The sequence below is a fragment of the Phocoena sinus genome, chromosome 18 (genome assembly GCF_008692025.1).
Source record: "Phocoena sinus isolate mPhoSin1 chromosome 18, mPhoSin1.pri, whole genome shotgun sequence".
Classification (NCBI taxonomy): Eukaryota; Metazoa; Chordata; class Mammalia; order Artiodactyla; family Phocoenidae; genus Phocoena; species Phocoena sinus.
In genome coordinates this window covers 76,326,497-76,342,851 of record NC_045780.1, presented here as the reverse complement: position 1 = coordinate 76,342,851, position 16,355 = coordinate 76,326,497, and the positions used below count along the sequence as shown (strand labels likewise).

Here is a 16,355-nt window from a genome sequence, read left to right as displayed (position 1 = left end):
ATTTTTATTGAGGAATGCTGTTTTGTGCCCATTAGATATTTATAATTCATTTTAATAAAATAACTTCTTTGTTCAAGGGACTTGAATTATTCATGATTTTTCTGAGTTCTTTCCTGTCGGAGCTTCTCACAAAGCAACCCCTGACGTTTGACTTTCTAAATAGCCTAAGTGATTCCAAACCCTCTTTTGCAAAGAGAAACGGATGTTGGAATGGAGGTCAATAAAGAAATGCTTGTTTTCTCCTACACGCTCTCACACTTCAAAAGAGGGGTCCAAGCCACAGACCAAGAAGTTGAATTGTCTCCCTGAATGCTGGATTAGATTGTTGCCTTTTGTTCTTCAGTGGCTCCGCGTCTGCAATGCCAAGCACACGCATGTACATGCACGCAGGCACACGCGTGTACATGCACGCACACACACGCGCAGACGCACCGAAGCCAATGGCCTGCTATCAGCTTTGAGCTTTTGCTAATAAGAAAGATCAGGAACACAAAGCTCCAAGACTTTTCTTCCTCACAGGCTGCCCTGAACACCTACCCCACGGTCCCCAATCTGAGGCTTTTCCTCCCATTAGAGATGTGCGATGTAGAAAAACAAAAAATGAATCCCAAGTAATGGGGTTTCTCAATACTGCTGTTGTATAATATATTCACTTCGGTATAGACCTCTTTATGGTTCTGGGTTTGATTTTCTCCTTCATGAAATGAAGGGATTTGATAAAAAAAAAAAAACATTTCTAATGCTCTGGTAGCTTAGAATTTCTATTTTTAAATCACTTTCGTCTGGGCAATCATGCTTTGATATCGGTGTTTTCTTCTTCTGAATTTCTGTTGTTTTGGGGGGACAGTAAATCTCCAAATAGTCTCTTACTTTGAATAAAAAACAATTTTGATGAGGCCTTCTTACCTCATGTCTCCTGTCTGACATGATAAAGTGTATCTATACTGCTGGATGTAATATTTTCAAAGAAACTGAACGAGAGCTGTTAGTCACGTAACAGTGACTTCGAATACGGCCAATTCATTCCCCTCCCCCGGTCCCACGCCCCACATCATTCACCCCCCGCCAACCCAGACAATGGCGACCACAGATATTGTTCTGTCCCTTCTCGGACAGGTCTAGGGGTTCCACTCCATTAAGACCCCATCGCCCCTGGAAAATCCCCCGTCTCTCAGCTTGCATTTGACATCTCCACCTACTTGTCCAATCAGCTCTCCACCCTCAACTCTCAAACAACATGACTGGTCCTCAGGCCATGATCCGCCTCCCCAAGCATCCTTTATTTTCTCTCACAAAAGTTCTCGTAAAATCATGACCACTCACACCGTTCTTCTCGAATCCAATAACAAACAACCAGGAAACAATAAACCAGGTGTCAAGAGATATCTGAAGTAAATCCACGTCTCTCTCAGAGTCCAGCTCCTCCCTGCTTTGCCAGGAATTCACTGCTGTGTTTGGACCCGCACACCCAGCTCCCTCTCTGTCCTATCTCTCACCCACTTCTCCTCTGAATGGGGTTTACTCTCCTTATTGGCTCGCTCCCATCCTATCCAAATCTGGACCAGTCCTTGTGGGAAGACACACCGGATCAGGCAATGCACACATTGCAAAGACACCCCTCAGCTCACTGTCTTAAGAATTCTCCCCTCCGCGGTCCTCCTGTGACCAAGGCATCCTCATTTTAACAAACACTTTCCTCCTCCGTTGCAGAAAATCAGCCCCCCAGTTCATGTGTATTGTTCATCTTAAGCCATTATGTAACCCCATCTGTTACTAATGAATCATACTTGCTCAAATATTATGTCCCATTATTTCAAAAGACTACTGAAAATTAGGAATGCATAGCTAATGTTATATCCAAAATACAGCAAAGGAATATAAAAGTTTATATGTGCGCTAACTTTTTATTCTGATCTGAAAACTAGGAAAATAGAAACATAAGTTAACACACATACACAAAATGTCACCTAAACACTCAATAAACAGTAATAGCCCTGCTATACAGATAGTTCTAATCTAATAGTATATCCAACTATTCTCCTAAAAGAAGTCACCATTTCTTCTCTGAAAAATAAGAAGAAACTTTAAGACCGCTAAAATGCAACCACAATTTGAAGGCAGAACTACCAGACTAAAAATGTATAATCACTTACCGATGGGCACATAAATTGTTAAGGTGGAGTCCATACTTCTCTTCAGCAGATAACCCGTCCATCAACAAGGAGAAGATGAGAAAATTGCTCTGGCCAAGAGGTTGTGAAACAAGTCTGGATTTCTCTAGCATATATGTATAAATTCTGGCTGGTTAAGAAAAGAAAAGGGATTCTGTCAAATGGCATTATTAGTTTCATTTCCATAAATTTACACAGATTAATTAGAAGAAATAATAATGCAGCTTCTTTCCAAGCACAGACCTTTTAAAAACAAAATAACAGACTTTATTTTTAGAGAAATTTTTTAAGTCCAGAAAAATTAAGCAGAAAGTACTGAGTTCCAACATACCCTCTCTCTCCCCTCCCTCACACGCTGTTCACACTATTATTAACATCTTGCACTAGAGTGGTACATATGTTAAAATGAATGAACCAATATCGATACACTATTATTAACTAAAGTCCGTAGTCTACATTGGCATTTGCTCTTGGTGTTGTACAGTTTTGTGGGATTGGAGAAATTTGCGTGTCATGTGTGCACCATTACAGTACCATACAGAGAGGTCTGCCCTAAAACTCAGTGAACCACCCACTCACCCCTCCCTCGCCCGCAACCCCTGGTAACCAATGATCTTTTTACTGTCTCCATAGCTTTGCCTTTTCCTGAACGTCATATAGCTGGAATCACACGGTATGTGCCCCTTTCAGATTGGTTTCCTTCACTTGATAATATGCATTTAAAGTTGCTTTTTGGTCTTTTCATGGCTTTACAGCCCACTTTTTATTAGCGAATACTTCATTGCATGAATATACTACAGCCTGTTTATCCATTCAGCTATTAAAACACATCTTGGTTGCTTCTCGTCTTTGCAATTAGGAATAAAGCTGCTATAAGCATTAACGTCTACGTTACGTGCAGATGTGGTTTTCAGCTCAGTTGAGTAAATGTCAAGGAATGTGATTCCCAGATCATATGGCAAGACTATGATCAGCTTTGTAAGAAACTACTTTGTAAGAAACTTCCAAAGCGGCTGCACCCTTTTGCGTTCCCACAAGCAATAAATCAGAGTTCCTGTTGCTCCAGATCCTTGCCCGTATCTGGTGCTGTTGGTGTTTTGGATTTTAGCCATTCTAACAGGTGTGCAGTGGTATTTCAGCCTCGTTTTAATCTGCATTTCCTAGATGACGTATAACGCGGACCATCTTCTCACGTGCTCATCTCCATTTGTCTGTCTTGGTGTCTTTGGTGAGACGTCCGTGCAGATATTTTGCCCATGTTTAAAACTGAGTTGTTTTCTTACTGTTGAATATTAAGAGTTCTCCATAGATTTTAGACAATTTTTTATCAAATACGTCTTTTGCAAATATTTTCTCCCAGCCTATGGCTCATCATTTCATTCTCTTAACAGTGTCTTTCACAGAACAGAAATTTTGAATTTTAATGAAGTTTAGATGATCAATTATTCCTTTCATGGATTGTGCTTTTAGTGTTGTATCTGAAAAGTTATTGCTGGGCTTCCCTGGTGGCGCAGTGGTTAAGAATCCGCCTGCCAATGCCGGGGACAGGGGTCCGAGCCCTGGTCCGGAAAGATCCCACATGCCACGGGGGCAACTAAGCCCGTGTGCCACAACTACGGAGCCTGTGCTCTAGAGCCCGTGAGCCACAACTACTGAGCCGCGAGCCACAACTACTGAAGCCCGCGTGCCTAGAGCCCGTGCTCCGCAGCAAGAGAAGCCACCGCAGTGAGAAGCCCGCAAACCACAACGAAAAGCAGTCCCTGCTCACCCCAACTAGAGAAAGCCCGCGCGCAGCAACGGAGACCCAACGCAGCCAAGAATAAAATAAATAAATTTATTTTTTTAAAAAAAGTCATTGCCAAACCCACAGTCACGTAAAATTTCTCCTCTATTCTCTTTTAAAAGTTTTACGGTTTTGTTTTTACGTTTAGATTTATGATCTAACAGCGATTTTTCGTGATATCTTTGTGCCTGTGGATGTTCTGTCTTTCCAGCATAATTAGTGGAAAAGACTATCCTTTATTGAATTGCCTTTGCTCCTTTGTCAATGATTAGTTGACTATGTTTATGTGGGTCTATTTCTGGGCTCTCTATTGGTGTTCCATTGACCTATTTTTTCACCAGTGCTACTGAATCACTGTCTTGATTACTGTAGCTTTACAGTAAGTCTTAAAGTTGGGTAGGGCCAGTCCTCCAATGTTGTTCTTCTTTTTCAGTGTTGTGCTGGCTCTTCTGGATCTTTTAACTCTCCATACAAACCTCCTGTCAATATCCATAAAGTAACTCAGGGATTTTTATTGGAATTGTACTGAATCTATAGATCAAATTGGGAAGAACGGACATCCTAACAATACAGAGTCTTCACAGCCTTCCTGTCCGTTGAACATTGAGTGTCTCACCATTCAGATCTTCTTTGCTTTCTTTCATCAATGGTTTGTAGTTTTCCTTATGAGGATCATGTGCATATGTTGCTAAATTTATACTTAAGTATTTCTGTTTTGGTGCTAATGGAAATGGTGCTGTGTTTTGAATTTCAAATTCCAGTTGTTCATTGATGATATATAGGAAAGCGATTGACCTTTGTATATTAACCTTATACCCTGAAACTTTGCTACAAACACTAATTAGTTCCAGGAGTTTTTTGTTGTTGTTGATGATGATTCTTTTGGATTTCTAAGATCAGATCAACAAAGACAGCTTGATTTCTTCCTTCCCAATATGTGTACCTTTGTTTTTTTCTTTTCCTTATTACATTAGCTAGGATTTCCAGTATGATGTTGAAAGAGAGTGGTGAGAGGGGACATTCTTACCTTGTTCCTGACCCAATGTATACTTTTGTACACAAATATAATCTGAAACAAGACATGTCCTTGCCTATAACAAAGCCACCAAAATAAGTATTAGAATTTTCTTGATTAATGTCTCAAAATTTGCAGGTACGTATTGCTCGGGTATGTATCAGTAGACATTGATTTTAAATGCTCTGCTGTAGACATTAGCAAGTATCACTGTCAAACAGCTCAGAAGGTTTTTATAGCTGCACTATTAGGACAAGAGATACAGACAATGGTCTCTCACTGCTGGAAACACTGGAAGAAACTCACTGTAGCAAAGGCAAATACTATGTGAATTCATGAAGATACAATTTAATATACAGAATGGTACTAAGGTTTCCAGACCTAATATACTGGAATTAGAAGAGGGAGCTAAATTGTGGTTTGCAGTGCAGTGGTAGATAATGATACTGGTCCTTCAACAATAAAGTTTACATTCTAGTCAGGGAGGAAATAAGTAATGTGTCTGTAAGGAATGCAGGCACAATGTGAATGGTGTCCAGTCATCTTCCTGGTTTATTGTGACCTCACACGTATTAGTAGGACTCATATCAAGGATTCATTATTTGCTCCTCTGCCTTTAAACATTACAAAAGCAAAAGAAAAAATAAGCCACATCGTAAATACATGTTGAAATTTCGTTCATAGTACGTGAGAAATGACGAAAGTATGCAATTTGGGAATCACAACCCCAGTTTTGCTTCAAAGATAGGACTGGAAACTCAGAATCTAGTGTTAGTCAGAACTTAGGACCATATACTTGGCATGCTGAAAACCCTACTGTTCTGGAGTAATCTTTTTATTTGAGTTTAGGTTTATTCTCATCATTATGAATGGTCAGTAAACAGTTATGTACTTGAATTTTAAATGCAACTGTGAATTACTATAGTTTTCCACTTTGAAGTAAGAATTCATGGTCGATAATTTTGGGGATCAAAAAAATAGCAGTTTTAGGAAGGAAAATGAATTTAATTTTTCCCTCCATTTGAACTATAAGCCAAACTTTGTGTAATGAGTCTACTGTTAATTATTCCAGAGTCCAGCCTCTAAAAGCAAAGAATGTGAGGTCTCCCAATTTGGCTTTTACATAGCAAATCTACTTGAACAAATGGAACCACTATCGCAGTGCTTTATTCCTATAAATTTTGTAAGTGGTCAATTTAGTCAGTCAGAATGGTGATCAGTGCTTAAAAAAAAATCTCAAAATTAATAAACTTTATTAAGAAAAGCTGTCTCATTAGACACCTTCTAGAAAAGTTATCAGAAGTGCATAAAGAAAGACTCTTTCAAAATACCCCTTCAATTAGTGGCATTAAAGCCCGAAGGTGATGGTAAAATTAGAATGAGGTGGTGTGGTTTCTTTTCCATTTCTCCATGAGTATTTAATCAGGAGGTAATTTCAAATTGAGGTCTTAATTATTCAATTTTCTTTCCTACTTTTTCCTTCTTAAGCAAAATGCTGAAAACATGTTCCATTTGTTATTGATAATATTAACCCTGAAGTAATTAACTGCTCAAGAGAATACTTCGAAAAATGTGTACACATAGGAAATAAACCGTCATAGCTGTCCCCACTGTTATTTTCTGGTCACCAACTAATGGAATATCAGGTGAAAATGGAGGGCCAAGTGGTGACCTTCTGACCATCAAGCTTCTACACTCAGAGAAAAGACTGACCTTATGCCCACTTGTTCAAGCCAACACACAAGCTTAATTTAAAGCAGCATTCAGAACTAATCAAATTCCACATCATAGAGTGACTTCAATACCTTTCATCTTTCAAAAACAGTATCATCCTAGTTAGCTCATCTCCAGCAGCGAATAAAATTGCTACGGATTAGAAGAATTTCTGATCAGTAGGATTTTTTTTTTAAGAAGTCCATCTTTAAGGAGATTTTAGATGGAAGAAAACAACCAAAAATTCAAAACAACCAAAAGTTCAAATTTCTGTGAGACTCTAATATTCTTCTGAATGGGGAAAATACAGGCCTTTCTGTTGTGTTTAAAATGAAACTGGAATAATGGAAGGAAAGTGATACGTGTTGAAGTTAAAAATGTTTCTGACTCATTCATGCAAGTGTCCATGCACAGAAAGTTTCTACTAATTTCTTGATTTCTGAAGATTTGTACATTTAAAAAAATACTTTATGTCAGAAATATTCTTGACTGGAAGTATACTTGTGATCCTCCATCTTTCCAGAAATCTATGTGAGCAGGTCTTACAAAAAGTTTCGCTGCTGAAAAAAAATATATGTTTGCAGATTATATGTAACGTAATATGCAGTGAAAGGATTTTATAGAGCTATACCCAGTTTCGTTCAAGATGAAAGGAGGTGGAAGACATAAACCTCCCTCTCCTTCAAGAAGGTCAAGTGCTCCAGCTGCCCTTCCACTGGCTTCCAGAAACTTCCAGCACCCACTCTCACTCTGCCCACCCAAGTGGCTATCATTATATGACTAATAAGATCTCTTCCCAGAAACGCCCATCATGCCTTCAATCAGCAATCACCAAAAGCACACTGTTGATTAATTACTGCAGCCAAATAGTCTCTCTTTCACCCCCAGACACCACTTTTGACTTCACTCTCCAGGATCAGTAATGCTGGGGGTGTTACAGGTGAAACGGTGCCTCAATCAGGAGCCCAAAGTACGGTCCCCGGTCCTGAATCTGATACTGGCATCTACATGTCCCTCTTAACTTCACTTTCCCCATCCATAAGTGGGGACAAAAAGAAACAAAGATCCCAGACTTCCCAGATCCCGAGAGGAGGAATCACCATTTAAAGTACCTACTGTGTTCCAGGCACTGTGCTAGGTGTTTTTCCAACTTTGCCTCATTTAAATCCTGCTGCAGGCCTTTTCACATTTAAACCCAACTGGCTTATCTCCAAAGCCCAGGCTGCTTGCACTAAAAGATGCTGTTCTTCAAAGGAGATGCACTCAATTAAAGCACTCCGAAATATTCTTTTTAATTTATTTCATTTTTTTCACATTAAAAAAATTATTTTTTAAATTTTTTGACCACACCGCATGGCTTGCGGGATCATACTTCCCCAACCAGGGATCAAACCCAGGCCCTAGGCAGTGAAAGCGTTGAGTCCTGACCACTGGACTGCCGGGGAATTCCCGGAAACTTTTTTTTTAATTGAAGTATAGTTGGTTTACAATGTGGTGTTATTTTCAGGTGTACAGCAGAGTGATTCAGTTTTGTATATATATATGTATACATATTCTTTTTCTGATTCTTTTCTATTACAGGTTATTACAAAATATTGAGTATAATTCCATGTGCTATACAGTAGGTCCTTGTTGGCTATCTATTTTATATATAGTAGGGTGTATATGATAATCCCAAACTCCTAATTTATCCACCCCCTTCCCCTTTGATAACCATGTTTGTTTTTTATGTCTGTGGGTCTATTTCTGCTTTGTATATAAGTTCGTTTGTATCATTTTTTTTTTTAGATTCCACATATAAGGGATATCATGACATTTGTCTTTCTCTGTCTGACTTACTTCACTTAGTATGATCACCTCTAGGTCCATCCATGTTGCTGCAAATGGCATTATTTCTTTTTTATGGCTGAGTAATATTCCATTGTAGATATACCACATCTTCTCTATCCATTCATCTGTCTATGAACATTTAGGTTGCTTCCATGTCTTGGCTATTGTAAACAGTGCTGCAATGAACATTGGGGTGCATGTATCCTTTTGAACAATGTTTTTTTCTGGATTCATACCCAGGAGTGGGATTGCTTGATCATATGTTAGTTCTATTTTTAGTTTTTTAAGGAACCTCCATACTGTTCTCCATAGTGGCTGTATCAATTTACATTCCCACCAACAGTGCAGGAGGGTTCTCTTTTCTCCGCACCCTCTCCAGCATTTATTATTTATAGACTTTTTGATGATGGCCATTCTGAAACTTTTCAAAGAACCGAGAGTATAATACTAAGGATAGTTGACGATGACAGCAATGAAGATGAAAACTATTTATTTGTTTGTCTATTTAAAATTAAGGTTTGAAAAAATGAAATGCCAACATCTTAATATATTTCCCATCTCTTTGTGTTCACTCTAAGTTTTAACTTTCCCAAGTAGATAACACAGCCTTGGCATATTTATTGGGAAACATCTCTGTTAGTAAATTTCAATTTCCACTTCAATAAGCCTGGGTGTCTTCAAGACCCAGAAAAGACAAGGAGCCAATTATTCTTCCCTTCCCACACATGGGTTCTGGGTCCTCCTACCTTTGTAGACCCTTCAGCACGTTTCTGTTTTGCCAGTCTCCACACTCAGGAAGCAGATAATGGTTCAACCCTTAGCACACACAAACTCTCATTATGAAGAGAATCGGCTCTAATTTACAAAAAATAATCCAGAGTTAATTGTTGATAACTTTCCTTGACTATTGGAGACTCTCAATAATAGGTGTTCATTGCTGGCATGAATGAGTTTCCGAGGCGTTTACACAGCCCCCTCCCTGAACTGAATGATGGCTGCTTCGCTGTGATCGCTCCCCAGTGCCACTCCTCAGTCTGTAATCCAACAGATACTGAACACAGGCCTACTGTGCGCCCAGACAGACAAGCGCTCTGTCATCAGCAAACCTGTATCCTAAGAGGAGTCACAGACAACAACCAGACAGATGGGAAAGGGCGCTTTCAGATTTTGACAAGTGCGGGGGAAGAAATAAGGGGGGGCGACTTGGTCTACAGTCAACAGAGCTGGAATCAGGGGAGCACATGAGAAACCGGGGCTTGGGGAACTTAGAAAGATTACACTGCTAAATAAGTAATCAGATGGGAAAAAACCCTGGACCGAAAGCCTAGGTTAGAATGTTCTTTATTAATTAAACTTTCTTCAAAATAAGAAACAATCCTGACTTTCTGTAGCTGATGTTTCATAAAACTGAGACTTGTATTTTCTTTGTTACAATTGGTGGTTGCATCCCTGGTCAAGCAGTTGGCATTAAATTATAAAAGTATAAGCAATAATGTCGATAAAGGAAATATACAGCATCGATCAACCTTAAAAGTAGTAATATAATATTCCCTGTACAATAAACCCCTTACAACTATTTTACATGTTGATAATTTAAGAAAATCTAGACTACCATGAAGCATGAAATCAACCTGTAACCTACATATATTTTACCTAATTTGAGGTGTAAAAACCTTAGTCCAATTTGGTTTACTATTTTAGTGAACACTTAAAATTCAGAAGGCTTTTACACAGGACTAATTTGAAGGACTCAGCTGTCTTTAAAAAACGTGTAAAGTAATTTAAATTGATACTTTTTAAAATTTTTCTTTCAGAAAAGGATTCTTAGTGATGAAATTATTCAAAATATCCCATTGACGTGTTTTAACAGTGCCTGTTTTTGGAGGTGATGATGATACGTCGTCTTAGACTGAGAATAATTTTGAAAAGAAAAGACAGACACAATAGATCTCTCCTTATTCTCTGTCGTGGGGTGAATTGTGTCCCACAAAAAGATATGGCTAAGCCCCAAGCCCCCATACCTGTGCACGTGACCTCGTCTGAAAATGAAGTCACGTGCCAGGCGGGCAGTACACTGATGCTCACAGCTCTTTAACAATTCAGAGGGCGTTTCAGGACCTGGAAGTGCCTCAGATTCATCTGTATGAATATTTATTGTCACCCTGTCACAGTGTGCAGCCTGCAGAGGCTGTGTGAGAGGTGTTTGTGGGTCTGATTATGCTGGAGCTCCATGGGGCTGCCTGATGATTAACAGAAGGCTCCACAAGTAAGCCGTCGCCTCCTGCTATTATGCAGCAATTATTTTCTAAATTAACGTTCCTGAGGAGGACATGTTAAATTCTACCCAGAAAAGAAAGTAAACAAAATTAGGAATGGATAAGACCGTCAGAAGCCACTTATCTTCGCCTTGGTAAAGGGAATATTGAATCAAGAACAAGCTGTGTCAGTTTCAGGTGTACAGCGAAGTGATTCAGTTATACATATACATGTATCTATTCTTTTTCAAATTCTTTTCTCTATTTGGTTGTTACAGAGTTGTTAACTGCACACCAATATAAAATAAAAAGTTTAAAAAAATAAGTATAAACTTTACAACCACAAAATAAATAAATAAATAAAATTATTCCATTTTTTCCATAAAAGAACACGCTGTGTCTCCTCGGAGCCAACTGTGCATAAGCCGTAGCATCCGGCTTCACTTGGGTTGGGCTAAGACCGTCCCTCTCAAACTTCAGCGTTTGTCTGAATCACCAGGGAATTGCCAGGAATTGTTCAAGTCCCAATCCTGAGGTCTGCAGTGGGGCATAGGAGGTTGCATTTCTAACAAGCTCCCAGATTACACAGTGTCCTTATTTATCTTCGGGTCCCCCTGGAGTAGCAAGGGGCTCGGACGTGCAACCTTCAGAACCCCCGAATCTCCCAGCTGCTATGGCTCCAACCCTTGGTGCCGGAAAGCTCAGGGGAAATGATGCTCACAAATGAGGTGGCCAGGCTGTGCCCTCCACTTGGAGGGATAGTCTCACTGGGGTGTTACAAACAAAGATGTGAAAACCAGAGTTTGAGGCTCAAGACATTTCTCCTCTGAGGTTTTCCTAAAATGGTAGATCTTCAAACAGAGCTCTTAGCCATGGAGTGAGAAACAAAACAAAACAGCCTTCCTATTGCAGAATTTAAGCCTCTAACATCAACATCTAAAATTATCTTTTCTGACTCTCTTTATGCATATTTTTTACCAAATTTCATTTAGTACTAATGGGATTTGGACATACCTTACTGCAAAATACAGGTTATTTGTTTCTAAACTATGGTCAAAAGTGACTTTTGTTTCCTGAAGGGAAGATAGTGTAACCTGAAACCCCAAATAAAACTGATCTCTTTCAAAGATAACTACAATTGTTTGTGTGCTAACAGCTGTGACAAAACGTTTGAAAATACTCTATTCCTCCAAGTAGATTCAGGCATTCTAACTACAGTTATATTCATGTTATTCATTTGCACGGATAATCCGCTTTGATTTGAAAGATGTAGAATCCCAAGTGAATTCTAAACTAGTTGAATTTCAAATAAGGGGTTTTCATGAAGTACACATTAAATAGTTAAATCAAATAAGAAACAGTTCAGTTTGGGTTTAGTTGGGTGATCATTTTGATTTTTTGATTTGTTTTAATTCAATCATTTTAAAATACAGATTCAGTTTTATTTAAAATAGATTTCAACGTATCTTGCAAGAAGGAATTATGTACCCAAGTTACACATTACTTTGATATTTAAGTTTGTTTCTGTGTTCAGCAAGTGTGATTCATTTCAGCTGTTTTTGGTTTGGTTTCATATTATATAGTTTACACAAAAATTGCCTTGAAAGGTTCACCTTGCATTTCAGAATATTTTTCAATTCACAATAATTTCGGAACTCATAACTTGACACCTTGGGTGCGCACACTGATACACCCACATGTGGGTGCGCGCACACACGCACGCACACCAGTCACTTGCCACGGTGCTTGGTGTTTCTCTGCCCCCTTCTGGTAGCTCCAGAGATCTCCTTTGTTAATTTTACACTTACCTCCAGTTAAGTGTTTTTTCCTCTCACAGAACTGTAGTTCAAGATACTTTATGAAGCAGCTGGACAGGTCATTAAGAGTGGTCTTGGCATGTCCAAAGGCTTCTAAGATGCTCATGACCTGTAGCAAAAGGGAAACGTTTATTTGTTTTTAAAGGGAAACATTTATTGAGCTACCCATCTGTTTAAATAAAATTGGGTAATAATAGCAGAGAGACAGGAATATTCCCTCAGCGAAGAGGTTCTCCATTGTTCATACAACACAATATTGCAATTTTAAGGTCATTCTTTTCTCAAATGCAAACTGCTAGCATTCTCCCTCTCAAACGGTAGCTAACAGTAACAGGGTAATTATGTACAGAGCACATGACTCCCTTTTTTTCACTAGCCTCTCAGTGTAACACACACACACACACACAACTCAGCACATGCTATCTGGGCTTTTTAACTTGAATAGAACAGGAGAAGTGCTTCTGTGGCTTTGGAGGGAGGAATTAGAGTTAATAGAAGCAATAGTCAGAATTTCCTTTAAAAATAACGAATCCACTTAAACATTTGTTTATAACCTTCTTCTGAACCCGTATTTACTTTCCCACATACTCTTTTGCACCCCGAGTCCCTAGGTAACCCTCCCATACCCTGTTTTTGCTCCATAATAAGAATTCTAGATGAAGCCACCGGATCCAGTGTATCTTATCATGAGGTGTTCTTGTAGAGGTGGGAGCTTGCAGCTTTAAAATGCTGTTAATACAGCTCCACGGATCAACCCTGGCATCTGAAATTCTTCACGTATTTCCTTAAAGATTGACTATAGGATGAATGTCTTTTTTTTCTCACAACCGATTGTGCCTGTGATAATGATGATGGCCAAGCAATTCTCCAAAATGTATGAAAATCTGGAAGGTTCAAAGATACTTTTCTGTATCTTTCAAGATACTGACATCTTAAATGTAGTTCCTGCATCAACCACAAGATGGGCACTATGATACCTTCTTGATACACTTGGTGGTGGCTTATAATTTCTGATGATAGTATTTTTTGAGACTTTTACTCTAAATTAGAAAAAAAACGTTTGCTGCTGTTTTTAAACTTTCTGGATACTGCTCTACTAAGGCATTCAATTCACCTGGAAGTATTTCATATTTTGAAAGATTATAAAACAACACTTTGATTGTAATCACAAGTCACAGAGCTAAACATTGTGGAAATAGCAAAATATATTAAAACGTCTGTTTCTGAAGTTTGAACTTTTGGAGAGAAACACTGAATCTTTACAGAAACCCTATGATTTAGGTCTCTTTACAATAACCTAATTTTAAAGATCATAACAGTGCATTGATAGTAGTAATGGCAGAAATGTTCCTGAAAAATAATTTGAAACAGTATTTATGAAGGTCCTATGTTTTGCTTCTTTTCCAACAACTTAATAGGAAACAAATATATAGCAAAATTAATAGTGTAATTATATCACATTTTAAACCTTTATAATATTACAATAAACAATTGTTTAAACATTCATAAAAATTTTAAATATTTTGGCGTCTAGTTTGTTGGCGTTGTATCTGATAACACACTAGTTTCTTATTATAATAGAAAATGAATATAAAAGATAATGACCCACGCCCAGACAGGAAGTCCAGGGTAATGAACGGCGCGATGCATGTGCTCTGCCCCCGCTTTCCCGCTCCGGTAATGACAAGTTCTACCACCGTGAGCAAGTTTCATAAATTCCCAAACCTCCTTTCCTTTACTCTAAGCAGAATAACCCCTTCGGTTGTTATCAGAGTCCGTTGTATGAAGTGCTCAGCTTGGCGCCTGGCACATGGTAAGCATTCAACAAATAGCAAAGATTCGTTTTGTTTTTGTTAATAATAGTAGAAAATATTTACACTTTACTTACTATGTGCCAGGAACTATATATATATATATATATATATATATATATATATATATATATATATATGAAGTTATATATAAATATATCTAACCGTACACACACAGTCATATATATGTACGAACGTATATGCGTGTGTATGTATAAATAACTTCTTTTAATTCTCACAACTACTGTCTCAATTTTATAGAAAAGGAAATTGATGGATTAAGTAAATTTCCCAAGGTTCAGAGCTTATAAATAGTGGAGCTGGGATTGAAACCCGAGCACTCTCTTGCAGAATCGTAAGTTACGTTTAATCACCGTATCTGAATAACGATAAGGACATATAAGGCAGAAAATTAGCATAAACCAAAAACTACTGAACAAATATAAATATATGGCATTCTTTCATTGTGCACTGCTGGTCCGCGATTCAAGATTAAACTGAAATGAGGTGTGTGTGTGTGTGTGTGTGTGTGTGTGTCTTAATCTTTACTCATCCATTTGCCCAATAGGTGGCGCTAAACAAATGTGTTAAGAGAAATACAGAAAAAATGCAAAACCAATACTGTTCTACCGCTCAACTTTAAAACAACATAATGAGAATATTGTGCCATAATAAAACTTTAAATAAAAATATAGGCAAAGGGAAGTAAGTGTACATTTCCTCAGTATTTACTGCTTCAAATTTTATTGGCATGATTTGTTCCTATTTTACATTGGAATTTTTTTCTATAAAATTTTCTTAGTTCTGCCACTAAAAGTTACGCGCACTTATCCTGGTAGTAGTTAGTCAGCTGGATTTTCTCAAAGTAAAAACTTGTAGCCTCCTCAATAAAAAATAAGGGCTTAATCAAGGTGCCCCCATCACTCTGTGAAAGCAGTTACTCAATAAATATTTATTTAAGTAATTTAAATGGAACCGAATGTCTTAAAGTTGAAACTCATTTGGGCCAGAATTAGTGAAAAGTCCCAGGCAATTGTGTTTTTTTCCCAAAACATGACTTTTATGTTCCAATAAACCTACTGCCGTGGAAAGTCCCTGCTTCCACAGTTTGAAATTCAAATAATGCGACTACAAACAACCACCCTCTTAACCGATCTCAGCTGTTTTGAAATTGTCCAGGGAAACAAAAGCAGTATCGACAGTGATAGGATTCAAATCCACCTGCCCATGGGGTAAAGCTCACTCTGAAGCCCATCGCGAAGGCAGAACGTAAACCTACGTAGACTTTCAAGACGGACAACTGAAGTATAAGATTAAAATCCAGGAAAGTGGGCTTCCCTGGTGGCGCAGTGGTTGAGAGTCCGCCTGCCGATGCAGGGGATGCGGGTTCGTGCCCAGGTCCGGGAAGATCCCACATGCCGCGGAGCGGTTGGGCCCGTGAGCCATGGCCGCTGGGCCTGCGCGTCCGGAGCCTGTGCTCCGCAGTGGGAGAGGCCACAACAGTGAGAGGCTCGCATACCAAAAAAAAAAAAAAAAAATCCAGGAAAGTTACAGCTATGTGTCCTTTAAAAATATGTGCATTACCTGCATAAAATTACCGAAAATCATCTCTGGAGCTCACCTTCAGATACCAGTTAGATCTCTTTCTCTCCCTCTCTGCACCCTCTGTGGAGAACACTGCTCACCGTGAGAGCATGGAACTTAGAAAGGGCCAGCTTCCTCCCAAACCCCTTCCCTTTGTGTGTCCCACCCCCACCCCAACTCCGGATAATAACCTTTAATCTATAAATCTTTAATTCTGCCATCGATGTAAACCACAAGGAAAATGTTCTCTACGCCTCAGTTTCTCCACGATTCTGTGCTGAAGACCTACCGATATGTCCTTCCTGTTATGTTGCTACCGTTCTTCTACTAGTTATTCCTTGGAAACTGCTCATCAGCATGACCTTCAATGACTGTT

The 16,355-nt window shown here is 38.7% G+C and overlaps 1 protein-coding gene across 1 annotated transcript in view; it reads right to left on the bottom strand.

Moving 5' to 3' along the window:
* MYO16 (myosin XVI) overlaps positions 1-16,355 on the bottom strand; it is a 411,612-nt gene that overhangs the window by 231,368 nt on the left and 163,889 nt on the right. Inside the window, 2 exon segments of the mRNA XM_032611435.1 lie at positions 2,154-2,301; positions 12,576-12,693. Of these exon segments, the coding sequence (XP_032467326.1) occupies positions 2,154-2,301; positions 12,576-12,693 (266 nt within the window).